The sequence below is a fragment of the Ranitomeya imitator genome, chromosome 9 (assembly GCF_032444005.1).
Source record: "Ranitomeya imitator isolate aRanImi1 chromosome 9, aRanImi1.pri, whole genome shotgun sequence".
Taxonomy (NCBI): Eukaryota; Metazoa; Chordata; class Amphibia; order Anura; family Dendrobatidae; genus Ranitomeya; species Ranitomeya imitator.
The window spans coordinates 97879982-97903892 of record NC_091290.1 but is presented as its reverse complement, the minus strand read 5'-3'; the positions used below and the strand labels follow the sequence as shown (position 1 = coordinate 97903892).

General features: G+C 44.3%; 1 protein-coding gene across 1 annotated transcript in view; it reads left to right on the top strand.

Annotated features, from left to right (window-relative positions):
* SLC12A4 (solute carrier family 12 member 4) overlaps positions 1-23911 on the top strand; it is a 450549-nt gene that overhangs the window by 231203 nt on the left and 195435 nt on the right. The window contains exon 10 of the mRNA XM_069740162.1: positions 17519-17617. Coding sequence (XP_069596263.1) covers positions 17519-17617 — 99 coding nt within the window. The remainder of the gene's footprint in view (positions 1-17518; positions 17618-23911) is intronic.

Below are 23911 nucleotides of genomic sequence, written 5' to 3'. Positions count from 1 at the left end.
TGACATACAGGTATATAATATATACAGGAGGAGATGACACATGGGTATATACAATATACAGGAGGAGATGACATACAGCAGGTATATACTATTTACAGGGGAGATGGCATACAGGTGTATACGATATATAAGGGAAATGACAAACATGTATATACTGAGGTGAAAATGAGGGGTGTGAGGTGAAAATGAAAAGGTGTGAGGGAAAATAGTGGAGTGATCGGAAAATGACAGATGTGAGGTCGAAATGACAAGTGTTAGGGGGGAATGAGAGGAGTGAGGGGGAAAATAAGAGGAGTGAGGGGGAAAATGAGAGGTGTAAGGGAGAAAATGAGACATGATGGGAAAATAAGAGACGTGAGGTGCTATAACTAACCACAGATATTTACTATGCCCAGGCAATGCCGGGCTCTTCAGCTAGTAAATATATACAGTGGGGCAAAAAAGTATTTAGTCAGTCAGCAATAGTGCAAGTTCCACCACTTAAAAAGATGAGAGGCGTCTGTAATTTACATCATAGGTAGACCTCAACTATGGGAGACAAACTGAGAAAAAAAAATCCAGAAAATCACATTGTCTGTTTTTTTAACATTTTATTTGCATATTATGGTGGAAAATAAGTATTTGGTCAGAAACAAAATTTCATCTCAATACTTTGTAATATATCCTTTGTTGGCAATGACAGAGGTCAAACGTTTTCTGTAAGTCTTCACAAGGTTGCCACACACTGTTGTTGGTATGTTGGCCCATTCCTCCATGCAGATCTCCTCTAGAGCAGTGATGTTTTTGGCTTTTCGCTTGGCAACACGGACTTTCAACTCCCTCCAAAGGTTTTCTATAGGGTTGAGATCTGGAGACTGGCTAGTCCACTCCAGGACCTTGAAATGCTTCTTACGAAGCCACTCCTTCGTTGCCCTGGCGGTGTGCTTTGGATCATTGTCATGTTGAAAGACCCAGCCACGTTTCATCTTCAATGCCGTTGCTGATGGAAGGAGGTTTGCACTCAAAATCTCACGATACATGGCCCCATTCATTCTTTCATGTACCCGGATCAGTCGTCCTGGCCCCGTTGCAGAGAAACAGCCCCAAAGCATGATGTTTCCACCACCATGCTTTACAGTAGGTATGGTGTTTGATGGATGCAACTCAGTATTCTTTTTCCTCCAAACACGACAAGTTGTGTTTCTACCAAACAGTTCCAGTTTGGTTTCATCAGACCATAGGACATTCTCCCAAAACTCCTCTGGATCATCCAAATGCTCTCTAGCAAACTTCAGACGGGCCCGGACATGTACTGGCATAAGCAGTGGGACACGTCTGGCACTGCAGGATCTGAGTCCATGGTGGCATAGTGTGTTACTTATGGTAGGCCTTGTTACATTGGTCCCAGCTCTCTGCAGTTCATTCACTAGGTCCCCCCGCGTGGTTCTGGGATTTTTGCTCACCGTTATTGTGATCATTCTGACCCCACAGGGTGGGATTTTGCGTGGAGCCCCAGATCGAGGGAGATTATCAGTGGTCTTGTATGTCTTCCATTTTCTAATTATTGCTCCCACTGTTGATTTCTTCACTCCAAGCTGGTTGGCTATTGCAGATTCAGTCTTCCCAGCCTGGTGCAGGGCTACAATTTTGTTTCTGGTGTCCTTTGACAGCTCTTTGGTCTTCACCATAGTGGAGTTTGGAGTCAGACTGTTTGAGGGTGTGCATAGGTGTCTTTTTATACTGATAACAAGTTTAAACAGGTGCCATTACTACAGGTAATGAGTGGAGGAAAGAGGAGACTCTTAAAGAAGAAGTTACAGGTCTGTGAGAGCCAGAAATCTTTATTGTTTGTTTCTGGCCAAATACTTATTTTCCACCATAATATGCAAAAAAAATGATAAAAAAACAGACAATGTGATTTTCTGGATTTATTTTTTCTCAGTTTGTCTCCTATAGTTGAGGTCTACCTATGATGTAAATTACCGACGCCTCTCATCTTTTTAAGTGGTGGAACTTGCACTATTGCTGACTGACTAAATAGTTTTTTGCCCCACTGTATATATATATATATATATATATATATATATATATATACTAGATTGTGGCCCGATTCTAACGCATCGGGTATTCTAGAATATGCATGTCCCCGTAGTATATGGAAAATGATGATTCCAGAATTCGCGGCACACTGTGCCCGTCGCTGATTGGTCGAGGCAACCTTTATGACATCATCGTCGCCATGGCAACCATTATGACATCTACGTCGATACTGTGCCCGTCGCTGAATCAGAAACGTGAGATGTCTACGTCCTTTATGACATCATCGTCGCTGTGCCCGTTGCTGATTGGTCGAGGCCTGGCGGCCTCGACCAATCAGAGACGCGGGATTTCTACGTCGTTGCTGTGCCGGTCTCTGATTGGAGAGCCGGGATTTCCAGGACAGACAGACAGACGGAAAAACCCTTAGGCAATTATATATATATCCATACACTCAAATTCCAGGTAAAAGTGGCCCAAATAGGGAACATACCAGTGATGTAGCAGAGGGGACGAGCCAGCTCCAACCCACCCTGACGCACGTCCTTCAGGGGTGGTGCCATGTGTTATGATCTGGTGGCCTAGGAGCAGCATATGACGTACTCTGGAGAAGGTGGTACCTGTACTGACCGCAGACCCTGAACTTGGCACCGAAACTAGAAGTAGCCGTGGGATGTACCTAACACTCCCTAGACACCTCGACACAGCCTAAGGACTAACTTCCCCTAAAGATAGAAACAGGAAAACTATCTTGCCTCAGAGAAAATCCCCAAAGGATAGACAGCCCCCCACAAATATTGACTGTGAGAGGAGAGGGAAATGACATACGCAGACTGAAATCAGGATTTAGCAAAGGAGGCCTTTCTAGCTAAAAAGAAAGAATAGGACAGAGTACTATGCGGTCAGTATTAAAACACTAGAAAATATCCACCACAGAAAATACAAATCTCCACATCTGACTAAAGACATGGAGGGTATATCTGCATCTCCAGAGATACAGCTTGGCTGCAAAAAATCCTTACACAGACAAAGCTGGACAAGACAAAACATGAAAATGCACAGAACTATAAGGCCCACAGCATGTGGACAGCAAAAACAAAGCCAGAACTTATCTTTGATGAAAAGAACAGCAAAACAGGAGAGACCAGTCAGGGATGTGAATTGTTGTGAATTCTGTGGCTGAGTTCACTTCTGTGGTCACAAGTGGTATTGCAGTCTCTGGGCTTCCTCCCTCAGGTGTTTTGGTGAGCTCGTTGGCTGCCTTGCTATTTAGCTCCACCTGAGTCTGTCTTCCTTGCTCCTTGTCAATGTTCCAGTGTTGGATCTGAGCTACTGCATCTTTACTTGGGCCTGCTGCTCTGCTAGATAAGTGCTTCTAGTTTGTTTTCTGTTTTTTCTGTCCAGCTTGCTATTAACTTTTGCTGGAAGCTCTGAGAAGCAAAGGGGTGCACCGCCGTGCTGTTAGTTCGGCACGGTGGGTCTTTTTGCCCCTTTGCGTGGTTTTCGTTTTAGGGTTTTTTGTAGACTGCATAGTTCTCTTTGCTATCCTCGCTCTGTCTAGAATATCGGGCCTCACTTTGCTGAATCTATTTCATTCCTACGTTTGTCTTTTCATCTTGCTAACAGTCATTATATGTGGGGGGCTGCCTATTCCTTTGGGGTATTTCTCTGAGGTAAGTCAGGCTTGTATTTCTATCTTCAGGCTAGTCAGCTCCTCAGGCAGTGTCGAGTTGCATAGGTAGTGATAGGCGCAATCCACTGCTGCTTATAGTTGTGTGAGGATAGATCAGGTACTGCAGTCTACAGAGATTCCACGTCTCAGAGCTCGTCCTATTGTTTTTGGTTATTGCTAGATCTCTGTATGTGCGCTGATTACTGCACGCTGTGTTGCCTGATTGCCAGCCATAACAGTACAAGGAGCAAACCAATGATTCCCAATAGAGGGAAAAAAGAAATCCTGACATCATTTTTTTTTCTTAGCTCTGTCTTCAGTCTTTTTTTTCCCCTAGACATTAGAGTGCTTCAGGACACAGCTGTGGACATGGATATTCAGGCTCTGTGCTCCTCAATGGATAATCTCGTTGTAAATGTACAAAAGATTCAAGATACTATTGATCAGAAATCGATGCTAGAACCAAGAATTCCGATTCCTGATTTGTTTTTTGGTGACAGAACTAAGTTCCTGAGCTTCAGAAATAATTGTAAGCTATTTTTGGCCTTGAAACCTCATTCTTCTGGTAATCCTATTCAACAGGTTTTGATTATTATTTCTTTTTTGCGCGGCGACCCACAGGACTGGGCGTTTTCTCTTGCACCAGGAGATTCTGCATTGAGTAATGTTGATGCATTTTTCCAGGCGCTGGGATTGCTTTACGATGAGCCTAATTCAGTGGATCAGGCTGAGAAAAATCTGCTGGCTTTATGCCAGGGTCAGGATGATGTAGAAGTATATTGTCAGAAATTTAGGAAGTGGTCAGTACTCACTCTGTGGAATGAATCTGCACTAGCGGCTTTGTTCAGAAAGGGTCTCTCTGAAGCTCTTAAGGATGTAATGGTGGGATTTCCTATGCCTGCTGGTTTGAATGAGTCTATGTCCTTGGCCATTCAGATCGGTCGTCGCTTGCGCGAGCGTAAATCTGTGCACCATCTGGCGGTATTGTCTGAGAGTAAACCTGAGCCTATGCAGTGCGACAGGACTATGACTAAAGTAGAACGGCAAGAACACAGACGTCTGAACAGACTGTGTTTCTATTGTGGTGATTCTACTCATGCTATTTCTAATTGTCCTAAACGCACTAGGCGGTTCGATAGCTCTGCCGTTATTGGTACTGTACAGTCCAAATTCCTTTTGTCCATTACCTTAATGTGCTCTTTGTCATCGTATTCTGTCATGGCGTTTGTGGATTCAGGCGCTGCCCTGAATCTGATGGATTTGGATTATGCTAAACGTTGTGGATTTTTCTTGGAGCCTTTGCGGTGTCCTATTCCGTTGAGAGGAATTGATGCTACACCTTTGGCCAAGAATAAGCCTCAGTACTGGGCCCAGCTGACCATGTGCATGGCTCCTGCACATCAGGAAGTTATTCGCTTTCTGGTACTGCATAATTTGCATGATGTGGTCGTGTTGGGGTTGCCATGGCTACAAACCCATAATCCAGTATTGGATTGGAACTCTATGTCGGTAACCAGCTGGGGTTGTCAGGGAGTACATGGTGATGTTCCATTTTTGTCTATTTCGTCATCCATTCCTTCTGACATCCCAGAGTTCTTGTCGGACTTTCAGGATGTATTTGAAGAGTCCAAGTCTGATGCCCTACCTCCGCATAGGAATTGTGATTGTGCTATCGATTTGATTCCTGGTAGTAAATTCCCTAAGGGTCGTTTATTTAATTTGTCCGTACCTGAACACACCGCTATGCGCAGTTATGTGAAGGAGTCCCTGGAGAAGGGACATATTCGCCCATCGTCGTCACCATTGGGAGCAGGGTTCTTTTTTGTAGCCAAGAAGGATGGTTCGCTAAGACCGTGTATTGATTACCGCCTTCTTAATAAGATCACTGTTAAGTTTCAGTATCCCTTGCCATTGATTTCTGACTTGTTTGCTCGGATTAAGGGGGCTAGTTGGTTTACTAAGATTGATCTTCGTGGTGCGTATAATCTGGTGAGAATCAGGCAGGGAGATGAATGGAAAACGGCATTTAATACGCCCGAGGGTCATTTTGAGTATCTGGTGATGCCGTTCAAACTTGCCAATGCTCCATCTGTTTTTCAGTCTTTTATGCATGACATTTTCCGTGAGTATCTGGATAAATTCTTGATTGTTTACTTGGATGACATTTTGATCTTCTCAGATGATTGGGAGTCTCATGTGAAGCAAGTCAGAATGGTTTTCCAGGTACTGCGTGCTAATTCCTTGTTCGTGAAGGGATCAAAGTGTCTCTTCGGTGTGCAGAAAGTTTCATTTTTGGGGTTCATCTTTTCCCCTTCTACTATCGAGATGGATCCGGTTAAGGTTCAGGCCATCCAGGATTGGACTCAGCCGACATCTCTAAAAAGTCTGCAGAAATTTCTGGGCTTTGCTAATTTTTATCGTCGCTTCATCTGTAATTTTTCTAGCATTGCCAGACCATTGACCGATTTGACCAAGAAGGGTGCTGATTTGGTTAATTGGTCTTCTGCTGCCGTGGAAGCTTTTCAGGAGTTGAAGCGTCGTTTTTGCTGTGCCCCTGTGTTGTGTCAACCTGATGTTTCTCTTCCGTTCCAGGTCGAGGTTGATGCTTCTGAGATTGGTGCAGGGGCGGTTTTGTCACAGAGAGGTTCTGGTTGCTCAGTGTTCAAACCATGTGCTTTCTTTTCCAGGAAATTTTCTGCTGCTGAGCGTAATTATGATGTGGGCAACCGAGAGTTGCTGGCCATGAAGTGGGCATTCGAGGAGTGGCGTCATTGGCTTGAGGGTGCTAAGCATCGCGTGGTGGTTTTGACTGATCATAAGAACCTTACTTATCTTGAGTCTGCCAAGCGCTTGAATCCTAGACAGGCCCGTTGGTCGTTATTTTTTGCTCGTTTTGATTTTGTGATTTCATACCTTCCGGGCTCTAAAAATGTGAAGGCGGATGCTCTGTCTAGGAGTTTTGTGCCCGACTCTCCGGGGTTATCTGAGCCGGCGAGTATCCTCAAGGAAGGAGTCATTGTGTCTGCCATCTCCCCTGATTTGCGGAGAGTGTTGCAGAAATTTCAGGCTAATAAACCTGATCGTTGTCCGGCCGAGAAACTGTTCGTCCCTGATAGGTGGACTAGTAAAGTTATCTCTGAACTTCATTGTTCGGTGCTGGCCGGTCATCCAGGAATCTTTGGTACCAGGGAGTTGGTTGCTAGATCCTTCTGGTGGCCATCTCTGTCACGGGATGTGCGTGCTTTTGTGCAGTCCTGTGGAATTTGTGCTAGGGCTAAGCCCTGCTGTTCACGTGCCAGTGGGTTGCTTTTGCCCTTGCCGGTCCCGAAGAGGCCTTGGACACATATTTCGATGGATTTCATTTCTGACCTTAACGTTTCTCAAAAAATGTCGGTCATTTGGGTGGTCTGTGATCGCTTTTCTAAAATGGTCCATCTGGTGCCCTTGGTTAAATTGCCTTCCTCCTCTGATTTGGTGCCTTTGTTCTTCCAGCATGTGGTTCGTTTACATGGCATTCCTGAGAATATTGTTTCTGACAGAGGTTCCCAGTTTGTCTCGAGGTTCTGGCGAGCCTTTTGTGGTAGGATGGGCATTGACCTATCTTTCTCCTCGGCCTTCCATCCTCAGACTAATGGCCAGACCGAACGAACCAATCAGACCTTGGAAACATATCTGAGATGTTTTGTTTCCGCTGACCAGGATGATTGGGTGTCATTTTTGCCGTTGGCTGAGTTCGCCCTTAATAATCGGGCCAGCTCGGCTACCTTGGTCTCTCCATTTTTCTGCAATTCTGGGTTCCATCCTCGTTTCTCTTCAGGACAGGTTGAGTCTTCGGACTGTCCTGGTGTGGATTCTGTGGTGGACAGGTTGCAGCAGATCTGGACTGAGGTAGTGGACAATTTGACCTTGTCCCAGGAGAAGGCTCAGCTTTTCGCTAATCGCAGACGCCGTGTGGGACCCCGACTTCGTGTTGGGGATCTGGTTTGGTTATCTTCTCGTCCTATTCCTATGAAGGTTTCCTCTCCTAAATTTAAACCTCGTTTTATTGGTCCGTATAGGATTTCTGAGATTCTCAATCCGGTGTCTTTTCGTCTGACCCTCCCAGACTCCTTTTCCATACATAATGTATTCCATAGGTCGTTGTTGCGGAGATACGTGGCACCTATGGTTCCATCTGTGGAGCCTCCTGCCCCTGTTTTGGTGGAGGGGGAATTGGAGTATATTGTGGAGAAGATTTTGGATTCTCGTGTCTCTAGACGGAAACTCCAGTATCTGGTCAAATGGAAGGGTTATGCTCAGGAAGATAATTCCTGGGTTTTTGCCTCTGATGTCCATGCCCCAGATCTTGTTCGTGCCTTTCATGTGGCTCATCCTGGTCGGCCTGGGGGTTCTGGTGAGGGTTCGGTGACCCCTTCTCAAGGGGGGGGTACTGTTGTGAATTCTGTGGCTGAGTTCACTTCTGTGGTCACAAGTGGTATTGCAGTCTCTGGGCTTCCTCCCTCAGGTGTTTTGGTGAGCTCGTTGGCTGCCTTGCTATTTAGCTCCACCTGAGTCTGTCTTCCTTGCTCCTTGTCAATGTTCCAGTGTTGGATCTGAGCTACTGCATCTTTCCTTGGGCCTGCTGCTCTGCTAGATAAGTGCTTCTAGTTTGTTTTCTGTTTCTTCTGTCCAGCTTGCTATTAACTTTTGCTGGAAGCTCTGAGAAGCAAAGGGGTGCACCGCCGTGCTGTTAGTTCGGCACGGTGGGTCTTTTTGCCCCTTTGCGTGGTTTTCGTTTTAGGGTTTTTTGTAGACTGCATAGTTCTCTTTGCTATCCTCGCTCTGTCTAGAATATCGGGCCTCACTTTGCTGAATCTATTTCATTCCTACGTTTGTTTTTTCATCTTGCTAACAGTCATTATATGTGGGGGGCTGCCTATTCCTTTGGGGTATTTCTCTGAGGTAAGTCAGGCTTGTATTTCTATCTTCAGGCTAGTCAGCTCCTCAGGCAGTGCCGAGTTGCATAGGTAGTGATAGGCGCAATCCACTGCTGCTTATAGTTGTGTGAGGATAGATCAGGTACTGCAGTCTACAGAGATTCCACGTCTCAGAGCTCGTCCTATTGTTTTTGGTTATTGCCAGATCTCTGTATGTGCGCTGATTACTGCACGCTGTGTTGCCTGATTGCCAGCCATAACAGTGAATCCTCCAAAAACAATGGACAACTGGCACTGACTAAAGTATCAAACAAGGCTAAATAGCCCAGTCCAAATTGCAATAAGTGGACACACCTGATAAATGCTGCGATCCAAAGACAGCAGCACTACCACTCATAACCACCGGATGGAGCCCAAGAGCAGAATTCACAACAGCCATGACCTTATTATAAATGTTATTTATCGTTGCCGTGAGGTTAACTGAGCCAATCCGCAACTCACCACACTTAGCGCGGCGCACTGCCCAGCACCGGAAAGCACGGGCCCATGCAATCTGGCGCGAGACAGCGGACCGGAAGTGAGCGAGGGAACAGGTATAGTTTGCGCAGGAGCGGAAATAGAGTCGTGGCCATTTTGGAAAGGGGTAAACAGATGAATAGCCCACAGATCAGCACCATGTCCAAAAGGGAGATAGGAGAAGGAGGTACAAAATGTATATACAGGTCCTTCTCAAAAAATTAGCATATAGTGTTAAATTTCATTATTTACCATAATGTAATGATTACAATTAAACTTTCATATATTATAGATTCATTATCCACCAACTGAAATTTGTCAGGTCTTTTATTGTTTTAATACTGATGATTTTGGCATACAACTCCTGATAACCCAAAAAACCTGTCTCAATAAATTAGCATATCAAGAAAAGGTTCTCTAAACCAGAGGTCCCCAACTCCAGTCCTCAAGGCCCACCAACAGGTCATGTTTTCAGGATTTCCTTTGCATTGCACAGGTGATGCAATTATTACCTGGGCAAGACTAAGGAAATCCTGAAAATATGACATGTTGGTGGGCCTTGAGGACTGGAGTTGGGGACCTCTGCTCTAAACGACCTATTACCCTAATCTTCTGAATCAACTAATTAACTCTAAACACATGCAAAAGATACCTGAGGCTTTTATAAACTCCCTGCCTGGTTCATTACGCAAAACCCCCATCATGGGTAAGACTAGCGACCTGACAGATGTCAAGAAGGCCATCATTGACACCCTCAAGCAAGAGGGTAAGACCCAGAAAGAAATTTCTCAACAAATAGGCTGTTCCCAGAGTGCTGTATCAAGGCACCTCAATGGTAAGTCTGTTGGAAGGAAACAATGTGGCAGAAAACGCTGTACAACGAGAAGATGAGACCGGACCCTGAGGAAGATTGTGGAGAAGGACCGATTCCAGACCTTGGGGAACCTGAGGAAGCAGTGGACTGAGTCTGGTGTGGAAACATCCAGAGCCACCGTGCACAGGCGTGTGCAGGAAATGGGCTACAGGTGCCGCATTCCCCAGGTAAAGCCACTTTTGAGCTACAGAGAAGCAGCACTGGACTGTTGCTAAGTGGTCCCAAGTACTTTTTTCTGATGAAAGCAAATTTTGCATGTCATTCGGAAATCAAGGTGCCAGAGTCTGGAGGAAGACTGGGGAGAAGGAAATGCCAAAATGCCTGAAGTCCAGTGTCAAGTACCGACAGTCAGTGATGGTGTGGGGTGCCATGTCAGCTGCTGGTGTTGGTCCACTGTGTTTCATCAAGGGCAGGGTCAATGCAGCTAGCTATCAGGAGATTTTGGAGCACTTCATGCTTCCATCGGCTGAAATGCTTTATGGAGATGAAGATTTCATTTTTCAGCACGACCTGGCACCTGCTCACAGTGCCAAAACCACTGGTAAATGGTTTACTGACCATGGTATTACTGTGCTCAATTGGCCTGCCAACTCTCCTGACCTGAACCCCATAGAGAATCTGTGGGATATTGTGAAGAGAAAGTTGAGAGACGCAAGACCCAACACTCTGGATGAGCTTAAGGCCGCTATTGAAGCATCCTGGGCCTCCATAACATCTCAGCAGTGTCACAGGCTGATTGCCTCCATGCCACGCCGCATTGAAGCAGTCATTTCTGCCAAAGGATTCCCGACCAAGTATTGAGTGCATAACTGAACATTATTATTTGTTGTTTTTTTTGTTTGTTATTAAAAAACACTTTTATTTGATTGGATGGGTGAAATATGCTAATTTATTGAGACAGGTTTTTTGGGTTATCAGGAGTTGTATGCCAAAATCATCAGTATTAAAACAATAAAAGACCTGACAAATTTCAGTTGGTGGATAATGAATCTATAATATATGAAAGTTTAATTGTAATCATTACATTATGGTAAATAATGAAATTTAACACTATATGCTAATTTTTTGAGAAGGACCTGTATGTGCGCATCCTTACAGCAGAGTGGAATAAATAACATGCAGTACAAAAATATCAAAAAATATATACAGAACACACTGCATAGTCACTTAGTTCAAACAAATGTGTAAAATTACATAAGTACTCCTCAATGTCAACATTTTGAAAGACTGTTATAATATATGTGCATATCTGAATTTATGGCCTTAGTTATATACGACAATGTGTAACTACCAACCAAACAGGCAAAATAAATACATGTATAAGAAAATTACATAAGAATAACATGAAAGACAAGCATACAATAATGGACATAAATAGCATCCCAAGACATAACATGAGATGTCAACCAGAGGTGTGTGTGTATATATATATATATATATATATATATATATATATATATATGTATGTATATATATATATATATATATCGCAAAAAAAAAAAGAAAGAAAAGTACATATATAAATATATAAAACAAAAACGCTCCATGTAGTCTTTCGGCAATTTTAACCCACTATTGTCTAATTCCTGTCATTTTTGTATTTATATTTAATAAATTGATTTACCGTATTTTTCGCTTTATAAGACGCTCCGGATTATAAAACGCACCCCAAATTTTGAGGAGAAAAATAGGAAAAAAACATTTTTAATAAAATGGTGGTGCTTCTTATAATCCATGCATCTTATTGCTTACCGGGGTGGTGGCTGTGGTGAAGCTGGGTCTCAGCGTTGCTGCTGCAGGAGGTGGGTGTTGCCGTCGCACTCTGTCCCATGCTGCCGTGTGCTGCCGCCATGCTGTGTCCCCGAAGCTTGCCATTGCACTCTGTCCCTTGCTGCCGGGTGCTGCCACCATGCTGTGTCCCTGATGCTTGCTGCCACACTTTTTTTTACTGGGTGCTGCTGCCACGCTGTATCCCTGATGCTTGCTGCCGTGCTCTTACCAGGTGATGCTGCCGTGCTGTGTCACCGATGCATGATGCCATGGTCTGTCTAATGCTGCCGGGTGCTGCCGCTGCTCTCTGTCCCGTGCTGCCACCATGCTGTGTCCCTGATGCTTGCTGCCACACTTTTTTTTACTGGGTGCTGCTGCCACGCTGTATCCCTGATGCTTGCTGCCGTGCTCTTTTACCGGGTGATGCTGCCGTGCTGTGTCACCGATGCTTGATGCCATGGTCTGTCTAATGCTGCCGTGTGCTGCCGCTGCTCTCTGTTCCATGCTGCATGGGGGAGCTCTGCAGCTCCATCCATGCTTTCCTGTTCGGTGGATTCCTTCCGGGAAAATGGCCGCCGGGAGGTGGCGCATGCGCAGATGAAGATCTCGGCAGCAAGATCTCGGTAGATGAGATTTCAGCACTGAGATCTCGTCTCCCGAGACCTCCCGGCGGCCATTTTCCTGGAAAGATTCCACTGCACAGGAAGGCATGGATGGAACTGGAGAGCCCCCCCCATGCAGCACGGGACAGAGAGCGGCAGCAAGCACCTGTGACACAGCGCGGCGGCAGGAGCACAGGGGACACAGCGTGGCGGCAGCAGCACAGGGGACACAGCGCAGCAGCAACAGCACAAGGCAGCATCGGGGATAGTGTGGCGGCAAGCATTGGACACCCGCAGCGGCAGCACCGATAAGGTATGTCCGCATTGTAAGACGCACCCCCCATTTTCCCCCCAAATTTTTTGGGGAAAAAGTGCGTCTTACAAAGCGGAAAATACGGTATTTGCTGGATTCTTTGCGTCATTTTTTTAGTGGTTTCTTGCTTTGTAAGCTTTGGTGTGTTCCATATTATTCCATTACAGGCTCATGATGATAATAATAATAATAATAATCTTTATTTTTATATAGCGCTAACATATTCCGCAGCGCTTTACATTTTGCACACATTATCATCGCTGTCCCTGATGGGGCTCACAATCTAAATTCTATATCAGTATGTCTTTAGAATGTGGGAGGAAACCGGAGTACCCGGAGGAAACCCACGCAAACACGGAGAGAACATACAAACTCTTTGCAGATGTTGTCCTAGGTGGGATTAGAACATGATACTCCCATTTACATGTTCAGTCGGATATCATGATTAGATGGTTGTACTATTATTGCCTGGTATGTTTTCCTTGCTTTCAAACTTCAGATTATGAAATGCTCTCAATGCTTTTGATAAGGGAAACAATTACAGTCACTAATATTCTTGAAAAATGTATAATTTCTCTAAGTTATTGTAGCTATGGCTTAAAAGGAACCTGTCACTCTATTCATGCTGCCCAACCATGGGTAGTATGAATCAGAGCCTGGCTGCTCTGTTAAACAATGAGAGAATTTCAGAGAGAAGCCGGCCAGGTGCAATACAGGATTAGTCTGTTCTTTCCCTATAGTCCTCTGCTGACCTTCTAAACCATGTTTTCTCTGCACCGTGAGAGGCAAAAGTTGATGGCTCTATCAAATCCACTATGAAGACAACAATTTTTCCTGTTGACGCAACCAATTTGTTTGAATGTATTTGTGCTCAATTGTCAGATTAAACAAAACCGCAACGTTTTTCTCATCTATCGACCCCAGGTGATGGATCAACACTTCTAAAGGTATTTGCAGAATTGTTTTCCAACTTAACCCTAGAACATCATAGGTGGATCATACTTGGAGATTTCAATTCTTGGGTAAATGCCTCCCCCCCCCCCCCCCACCTCCACCTTTGGAAAAGACCTTATTAATGTGGATGAACTAGGCTTCTGTCAAGCAGTCCACACCGCCACACACAGAAAGGGTCTCTCTCGTCTCAATATTTCACATGGGACTGGAAATGGAGGTTCACATGTGGATTAAATGGCGTTTTAGGTTTATTTAGTCAGGGAAACGACTTATCATTCCAGCATCCAAACAAATGACCAATTAAACATTGCATTTTTATAGGGTTATTGCTTCAATATGTTAGGAGCAACCTATGTTGCAAGGTGGAGACCAACACCTTTTTGGACCCTAATGGCTCCCATACACATGAAATAGTTGGGGGCTGAAGGATTTTTATTTTTTTTTCCGTTTGCTCAAATTTGTCAAAATGACGGTGCATTGGCTGCCTTTTTGTTGATTCTTCTAAGGGTGAGGAAGGAATAAAAAAAAAAAATGCAAAAAACAAACAAACAAAAAAAAACCTACTCCCCTTGCCCGTCATCTATCCTGGCATATTCGCACCCCACCTATTCATCCACTGGCGTGCTTTCTCCTTTACTTCCAGTCTTCTCCTTTCTTTCATTTTTGTCTTCTCCTATGCTGACTAGGTCATAAGTAGAGATGAGTGAATATCTTCAGCTCCTTCCTTATTTGACAAGCTATAGCGCTTACCAAACAAGCTGCCACAGGAACCTGGATCGTTCCTGCTGATCAGCTGTTCAGCATTGCAGCTGCATGTGTGGCAGCTGTGTGACAGTCATAACACATTCATTGAGACCCTGTTTGTTGGGCTCTCCATGCATGTGTTGTGACTCACACAGCCGCGACATATGCATTATCAGGAGTGATCCAAGTATCTGGGTTCCTGCGGCAGCTTGTTTGGTAAGCGCTATAGCTTGTCAAATAAGGAGGGAGCCAAAGATATATTCGCTCATCTCTAGTCATAAGAAATGTCATGAGGCCATGCACATCATGATATCGCATAAAGCCCAGTAAGTGCAGGAGACCAAAACTTATTTTTTTTTTCAGCAAAACGTTTACGCCAAAAAATTGGTGTAAAATTGTTGAAAATTTTCAAAATGTTTGCACAATGTGGATTTGCGCAAATACTTGGAGACTTTTGGTTTAAGGCCGGGGTCACACTACTGTAGAATACGGACGAGTGCTATGCGAGAAAACCTCACAAAGCACTCGGACCAGTGTTAATCTATGGGGCAGCTCAAATCACCGTTTATTTTCTCAGCGGTATAAAGCGTGCGTGTAAAATCACAGCATGGTGCGATTGTCACGAGACATACCAATGCGAGCCTATGGCTGCGCACAGAACTCGGACCATGCGAGTGCTGTCCGATCTTAACACATCGGTGTCCTTTGAAAAGGGCAATTCATATGCTGCATACAGTAAAATCACACTGACCGGTTAGAATAGAATAGATATATACACACAGAGTAAATAGATTTATAGATGTCTGTGACACACACACATATACCGTTTTTTTCAGATTATAAGATCCTCTGGATTATAAGACACACCCCAAATTTTGAGGAGAAAAAATAGGATTTTATTTTTTTTAATAAAATGGTGGTACTTCTTATAATCTGTGTCTTATTGCTTACCAAGAGTGGTGGCTGCGGTGAATCAGGGTCGCTGTTGGAGGAGGCAGGAGTGGGGTGATGCAACAGGCTGGGATGAGGGGGTGTCCGATGTGTGGCGCAGGTGTCCAGCGCTGCGGGGTTGCTAATCGTAGCTGCGGGTGTCTCTGGTACTGTGAGGGGCTCTGTCGACATTTTGTGAAAGGCCAGAGCCTCCGCAGTTCCATGTTTTCCTGTGCAGTGGACTCCGGAAAAATGGCTGCCTGGGGCGGCACATATGCAGATGGAGATCTCGGCACCAAGATCTCGGGAGATAAGATTTCAGCACTGAGATCTCATCTCCCGAGATCTTGGTGCAGAAATCTCCATCTGGCCATGCGCCACCACCGGCGGCCATTTCCTGGAGTCCACCGCACAGGAAACCATGGCACTATGGGGGCTCTGGACTTTCACAAAATGTTGGCTGAGCACCCTGCAGCACCACTGAGCACCCCCGCAGCACCACTGAGCACCCCCGCAGCAGCGCCAAACACCGCCTGAAATCACTAACAAAAAACATATAATATAGAGCCAGGGAAAAAATCAAATGTGTAACATGTAATCCCTTTAAAAGTCAAATTCCCAGTGCAGACAATACCATATAACAAATATAATAAAGTTCTTAACAATAACCTGGCAGCTTGTTTGGTAAGCTCTATAGCTTGCCAAATAAGGAGGGAGCCAAAGATATGACCTTAGATATGGTCATTTGGCGCCCCCACTCTGCGGTGGCTGTCCCCGACTAGCCCTGATACATCCTATTTTGCTATAGGTGGGAAAACAATAAGCAATATAAAGAAATGAAGGGATAGTGCTTATTAATTAAAAGAAGTAGGTCATTGTAGAAATTAAACACTCTCGTCCACAGAGTACTAGTCTCTCAAAAATAAACATATCCTGTGATGCCCATACATAATGGATGTATATTATGCTCTTTTCACAGCTCAACAGGACCTGTTCACCGAGTGAGAGGGGTCATATAGCCAATTGTTTAATTGACTGACAGCTCGCTCATCCTCAAGGCCCCCTCTCTCTAGACTGAAACCCAAACACTGCTGTTGGGAATAAAGCTAATTTCCTCCCAACATTGTGGGTCTAAGTACTAGCGCGGGGTAGGTTTATAACGCTATTAACCTGCAGATCAATCCCTTATCTGCAGGTTACGTGTTTTTTTTCACTTGGCAGGTACCCCTTTATATGAATCGGTGGGTGGATAATTTGATGTATAGTAGAGGTCTAGGGCATGACTAAGTGCTAAATCTTATATTTTCCTACAAAGGCTGACAATTCCTAAGTGCATTTTTTTTAATATAAGCTCCATGGTAAATTAGGACTTCCCTTAGGGCACTCTTAAATTAAGTTCTTAATCATCTACTTGATATCAAGTAGATGTCTGTTTAGGACTCGTGAGGTTGCAAGAAACATAATCCACCAGCTGCATAGTAAAGAAAAAAAGAGTAGGAGTACGATCCAACTGAAAAAAGTAAGCTACTCCAACTCCTCTTGAAAGTCTCAGAGAGAATGCAGATTAGGAAAAAGTCTATCTGGGTTAAGTTCTCATTGCCTTGATGCTAGAAGCTAATGTGTTAAAGGTTAGCTTGTATGTTCTCTCCGTGTTTGCGTGGGTTTCCTCATGGTACTCCGGTTTCCTCCCACATTCCAAAGACATACTGATAGGGAATTTAGAATGTGAGCCTCATTGGGGACAGCGATGATAATGTGTGAAAACTGTAAAGCGCTGCGGAATATGTTAGCGCTATATAAAAATAAAGATTATTCTTTATTATTATTATTAGCTAGAGGATCCTTCATACATCCACAACGGGTTGGCAGGCTGAAGTCCCCCATACAAATTAGACTGTCATCCAGGGGCTCTGTCGAAATAATTGTTGAGGGAGATGTTATTCAGGTATGTCCGAATGCGGTATGAGGTATGCGTCTAATGTGTATGGCACTCATGTGAATAATGTCTTTTGAGCACGAACAAAGACACATCTCTGACATCATTGGCACAGTGCCGACCCAAGAGAAGAGTGTGCTTTATATTTTACATGTTGCACAGTTACATTTTAAGAAGGTTGGCTTTTTACTAGCAATAAATATAGGAATACTTAGTGTATTTTCTGGTGCTGGCATACAAGCTGATTTTTTTTTTTTCTCTTTTGTCTTGCGTAGGTATAATGGCTGGAAGTAACCGATCTGGAGACCTTAAAGATGCTCAGAAGTCAATTCCTGTTGGCACTATTTTGGCTATAATAACTACTTCATTAATCTGTATCCTATTGGGAATTTGTAGCATCGCACTGAAGAATGCAGAATCAGGAATGTGTTTAGTAAGTGCAAACTCTGACTTAACATAACATAGTTTTCCAACCCATTGTCATAGACCCTACTAGGGAGTTATGAGCTAATAGTATTGATTTGGCACAGCAGAATTGTAATAGGAATGTAGGAATGAAAAAAATAACTGTTAACCATGCAAAAGGAGTTGAAAAAAGTCTAGAATGAGGAAAAGAAGGGGTCAATTCTAGCTTTACTAGCAGAGGGACACAGTGAGCGTCATGTTGCCTCCATCCTTACCCCCTTTCTGCCAGCTGACGGAATAGTACGTCAGCTGGCAGATCCCCTGCTTTGAGGTGGGCTCCGGCTGTGAGCCCACCTCAAAGCCGCGACATGTCAGCTGTTTTGTACAGCTGACATGTGCGCGCAATGAGCGCGAGCGGAATCGCGATCCGCCCGCGCCCATTAACTAGTTAAATGCCGCCGTCAAGCGCTGACAGCGGCATTTAACTAGCGTTCCCGGCCGCGCGGCCGGAAATCCTCGCACTGCGGACCCCCGTCACATGATCGGGGGTCAGCAGTGCATTGCCATAACAACCAGAGGTCTCCTTGAGACCTTTATGGTTGTTGATGGCCGATTGCTTTGAGCGCCACCCTGTGGTCGGCGTTCAAAGCAACCCTGCATTTCTGCTACATAGAGGTGATCTGTACTTCACCTCTATGTAGCAGAGGCGATCGAGTTATGCATGCTTCCAGCCTCCTATGGAGGCTATTGAAGCATGCCAAAATTTAAAAAAAAAAGTGATTAAAAATATAAAAAAAATAAAAAATATATAAAAGTTCAAATCACCCCCCTTTCGCCCCAATCAAAATAAAACAATTAAAAAAAAATCAAACATACACATATTTGGTATCGCCGCGCTCAAAATCGCCCGATCTATCAATAAAAACAAAGGATTAACCTGACCGCTAAATGACGTAGCGAGAAAAAAAATCAAAACGCCAAAATTACGTTTTTTTGGTCGCCGCGACATTGCTTTAAAATGCAATAACGGGCGATGAAAAGAACGTATCTACACCAAAATGGTATCATTAAAAATGCCAGCTCGGCACGCGAAAAATAAGCCCTCACCTGACCCCAGATCACGAAAATTGGAGACGCTACGGGTATCGGAAAATTGCGCATTTTTTTTTTTTTTTAGCAAAATTTGGAATTTTTTTTCACCACTTAGATAAAAAATAACCTAGACATGTTTGGTGTCTATGAACTCATAATGACCTGGAGAATCCTAATGGCAGGTTAGTTTTAGCATTTAGTGAACCTAGCAAAAAAGCCAAACAAAAAGCAAATGTGAGATTGCACTTTTTTTGCAATTTCATCACACTTGGAATTTTTTTTCCTGTTTTCTGTTACATGGCATGGTAAAATCAATGGTATCTTTCAAAAGTACATCTCGTCCCGCAAAAAATAAGCCCTCACATGGCCATATTGACGGAAAAACAAAAAAGTTATGGCTCTGGGAAGGAGGGGAGCAAAAAACGAAAATGAAAAAGCGGAAAAAGCTCCGGGGGTGAAGGGGTTAAAATTTCTAACATGGCAGTCTATTACAACAAGGTCAAGCAAGAGACATTGGGGACAACGAATCTACAGACCGGCCGAGGGCGAAAATTGCACTCCACTGACCGGGATGACTGTCATCTTATTCGAATGTCACTAAGCAACTGCAGGATTACATCAAATGACCTACAAAAGTAATGGCAAATGGCAGCTAGGGTGAAGTGCACGGCAAGAACAGTTCGTAACAGGCTCCTAGAGGCAGGACTCAAGTCATGTAAAGCTAGAAAAAAGCCTTTCATTAATGAGAAGCAAAGGAGAGCCAGGCTGAAGTTTGCCATAGGACCATGAGACTCTGATGAGTCTAATTTTCAGCTTTTCCCAACACCTGGTCGTCTAATGGTTGGGCGGAGACCTGGAGAGGAGTGCAAGCCACAGTGTCTTGCACTCACTGTGAAATTTGGTGGAGGATCAGTGATGTTCTGGGAATGCTTCAGAAAGGCTGGAATTGGGCAGGTTGTTCTTTGCGATGGACGTCTGAATCAAGCCGCATACAAGGTTATCCTGGAAAAACTGTTGATTTCTAATGCTCAGGCAATGTTCCCCAACTCTGAGGACTGTTTTTCCAGCAGGACAATGCGCCATGCCACACAGCTAGGTCAATCAAGGTGTGTATGAAGGACCACCACATCAAATCCCTGTCACGGCAAGCAAAATCACCCGACCTGAACCCCATTGAAAACCTCTGCAATGTAATCAAGAGGAAGATATAGTCACAAGCCATCAAACAAAGAAGAACTGCTTACATTTTTGTACCAAGAGTGGCGTAAGGTCATGCAAAAGCAGTGTGAAAGACTAGAGGAAAGCATGCAAAGATGCATGAAAGCTGTGATTAAAAATCATGGTTATTCCACGGAATATTGATTTCTGAACTCTTCCTGAGTTAAAACATTAGTATTGCTGTTCTAAATGATTATGAACTTGACTTTTTGCATTATTTGAGGTCTGCAAACAATGCATTTTTTTTGTTATTTTGACCATTTCTCAGTTTCAGAAAATAAATACAAAATTTATTGCTTGGAAATTCGGAGACATGTTGTCAGTAGTTTATAGAATGAAAGAACAATTTACATTTTACTAAAAAATATACCTATAAAGAGAAAACTAGACAATCTGAACATTTTTCAGTGGTCTCTTAATTTTTGTCAAAGCTGTATATACATTGTAGCATGGCTAACGGGTGTGTAGTCGACGGGAGGTATGTGCCACATAAGTGCCTTGTTGCTGTAATGTAGCCCGGAGTCTTTCTTTCTTGCACATAACTTTGTATATATATGTGTTTCAGGACCTGTGGTGATGTCAGACCACATGGCTAATCATGTGATGGGTCACTGGGTGTGGTTAGCTCTATATAAGACTGGCTAATGCTTTACACAGCAGATATGTGTGGAGGTGGAACCCTCCTGAGTGTGTCAAGGCTCCAGGACTGAGCCGGAAGGACTGGACACTTGTTTTTCTTTCCTGAGCCAAAGGCTATTTCCTTTCTGTTATTTTGCCATGTGGTTTATGATGCAATAAACCCTGTGAACTTTTCAAGAAACGTGCCTCCTGAGTCTCAGCCGTCGCACCTGAGTGAGTGAAATCCCTACAACATATGTAAATATGAAATGCGGCACTCGCCATGTATTCGATTAAAAGTTCTTTTCATTCGATCACACATGACTGCACCACGATAGAGAGGATGTACCCTTCAACAACAGGAAACCGGCAGACATAAAAGAGCATCACCTCTCCCACGCATCAGTTGTCCTTGATCAGTTGTCCACGTCTGGTAAACCTCTTTCAGACATACCTGTTTAAAAAAGGAGTCATTCCCTGGCCCGGCTGCTCAGTTCAGGCAGTGGGGGTCCCCTGTTTCAGCTAGTAAAGGGTCACAGGAAGTGGGTCCAGGAGTGCCTCCCGATAGTGTGTGGCTGCAGGTGAGCGGTATCCAGGCAGCATAGCTAGCTATGTCATGGTCTGCGGGTGCAGAAGAAAGATGCTGGTAATTATTGCTTGCCGCAGGCATGGTGAGCTCCGATGACGTTGCCGAGGATGCCCGAAGGACACAGCCGGCATGCACCCAGAGATTGCATCAAAGAAGATGGCGCTGAGGAAAATAGCGGAGACCACTAGTGATTGACCTGCAGTCGTGGATGTCCAAGCATACCAGATTGGGTGAGCCGACTGGCATATTAAAGAGTGGCCGGGATATGGCCGTGTGCTTCCTGGACCATTATCCACTCCCAGAAAATGTAGTCACCTGTGCAGCAGCAGGAACAGCAAGTAGCAGCTTGTACAGCATCAGGTCATTGGGAAGCCCCAGTAGCAAGCAAACTAGCGTCGACATTGCAGTAGTGCTGGCGGTGGCCGTGTCAGTGAAAGACTGGATTCTGCAGGAAGATCCAGCAGATCCAGGATGAGTCATTAGCCTCCAGAGATGGTCTTTCAGCTGAGATGTTTCTCCTGCATAATCCGGTACCATACGATTCCTCCACACTGGTAAGTGAAAGTTCACTCAGTGATGTAGTCTTCCCCTTCTTTCTCCCAATTTTTTGCCAGGGAAAGAAGTATACAGCGACGTCTAAGCATAAGGAGTGTGCACTTTGCAGGGTCATATTACTGAACTATTACCAGAAGAGACTGTGTCGGTCATGTATTGAGCAAACTGTAGCAGAGGAGACCTCTAGCTTTGGGACTAACTTAAATGGTATCATCAGGGTGGAGGTTAAGGAACCATAAAATCTCTTTCCCAGGATGAGGGCCACAGGGAAAAGACTGGAAGAGTTAGGTCACCTGAGTCGGACGTGTGTAGTGACTCGGAAAAAAATGGCAACTGACGAATCCTGTGTGTCAACTTACTCCTCTTCAGATGACAGGTCAAGTCGTTCCTGGTTCCCCATAGACCAGATGGACAATCTTGTTAAAGTAGTTAGGAGTACCATGGGGATAGTGGAGTCCAAGCCGGAAAGGTCATTTCAGGACATCATGTTTGGAGGATTGGACCAAAAGAAACTCAGATCATTTCCCTTATATGAAAGAATCTGCAGCTTGATACAAAAGGAGTGGAAAAAAGCCAAGAGGAAAGGCTCCCTTACCCTGGAATTTAAGAGGAGATATCCTTTTGATGAGCCTTCTTCATCATCTTGGAATAAAGCCCCAAAGCTGGATGCAGCCATGGCAAAGGCTTCTAGGGGATGTTCTCTACCCTTTAAGGATACGGGAAGTTTAAAAGATGACAGATACCTTTCTTAAAGGGACTTGGGAGATGTTTGCAGGGACTCTAAAGCCAGAAGTGAAAGCTGCGTGTACTTCCAGGTACTTAGTGCTCTGGCTGGACCAGCTGGAGTCTCCACTAAAAGATAAGACTTAGAGTTGGCATATTGTCCGCTATCCCGCTGATGCAACGAACCGCAGGTTTTTTCTACCAGACTTTTAAGCAGACTCTGTCCATTTAGCAACCGGACCCGCAGCCCAGAGAACCTTATGGTTGAAATGCTGCCCAGGGGACATCCAGGCCAAATCAAAACTGTGCGCCATCCATGTGAGGGGGAATACCTGTTTGGCCCGGCTTTGGACAAACTTCTGGAGAAGGCAGTCGACGATAAGAGATTACTTAGCTTGTCTCCCATCCTACAAGCGTTTTTTCAGTAAAAGAAGGTTCACCCGAGGGAAGGCCTCCAGAAATCGGATCAAGTGGGATGACAGAGGTAAGGTAGAAGTTTCATGTTCTGAACCTCCTCCCAAGATCCAAAAATACTGGGCCAATGACTTTGGGCCAGGTGTGGGGGAGGCTTTCGGTCTTCTTGCCTGCCTGGAGAATAATAAGGAAGGTCGATAAAGATAGAGTTCCTTTCAATCCCAAAAGATAGGTTTATGGTAACTTCCCCCCTTGATCCTTCACAGCTGAACAGGCCCTAGAGGCAGAGGTTTTTGAACTGTTGCAGAAGGCAGTATTGTTGGAGGTTCTGTTATTAGAAAAAGATAACGGATCTTATTTCCCCCCTCTTTGATTAAAAGAACAAACAGATGGTTCCAGAAACTTGAAAGGTCAGAATAAATTCCTAAAAGTATGCCCTTTCATGATGGCGTCTCTAAGATCAGCAATAAAATTACTCTTTAAAAATTGCTTCATGGCAGTTTTGGATCTGAAGGATGCTTAAAGGGAACATGTCACCCCCAAAATCGACGATGAACTAAGCCCACCAGCATCAAGGGCTTATCTACAGGATTCTATAATGCTGTAGAGATAAGCTCCCGATATATCCTGAAAGATAAGAAAAAGCGGTTAGATTATACTCACCCAGGGGCGGTCCCACTGCGGTGGGCGTCGCTGTCCGGGGCCTCCCATCGTCTTACGATGACGTCCTCTTCTTGTCTTCACTCTGCGGCGCAGGCGCACTTTGTCTGCCCTGTTGAGGGAAAAAGGAAATAAATATTTTTTTCTTTTATTATTTTTCCGTAACTAAGAGGGTGATGAAGTGGGGTTTGATTTACTATTTATAACGGGTTTTTATATCGGGTTTTTATGTTTGGCAACTGTCACACAGTAAAAGACACTTTTTATTGCAAAAAAATAGTTTATGCATCACCACATTTTTAGAGCTATAGTTTTTCCATATTTTGGCCCACAAAGTCATGTGAGGTCTTTTTTCTGTTGGACAAGTTGACGTTTTTATTGGTACCATTTTCAG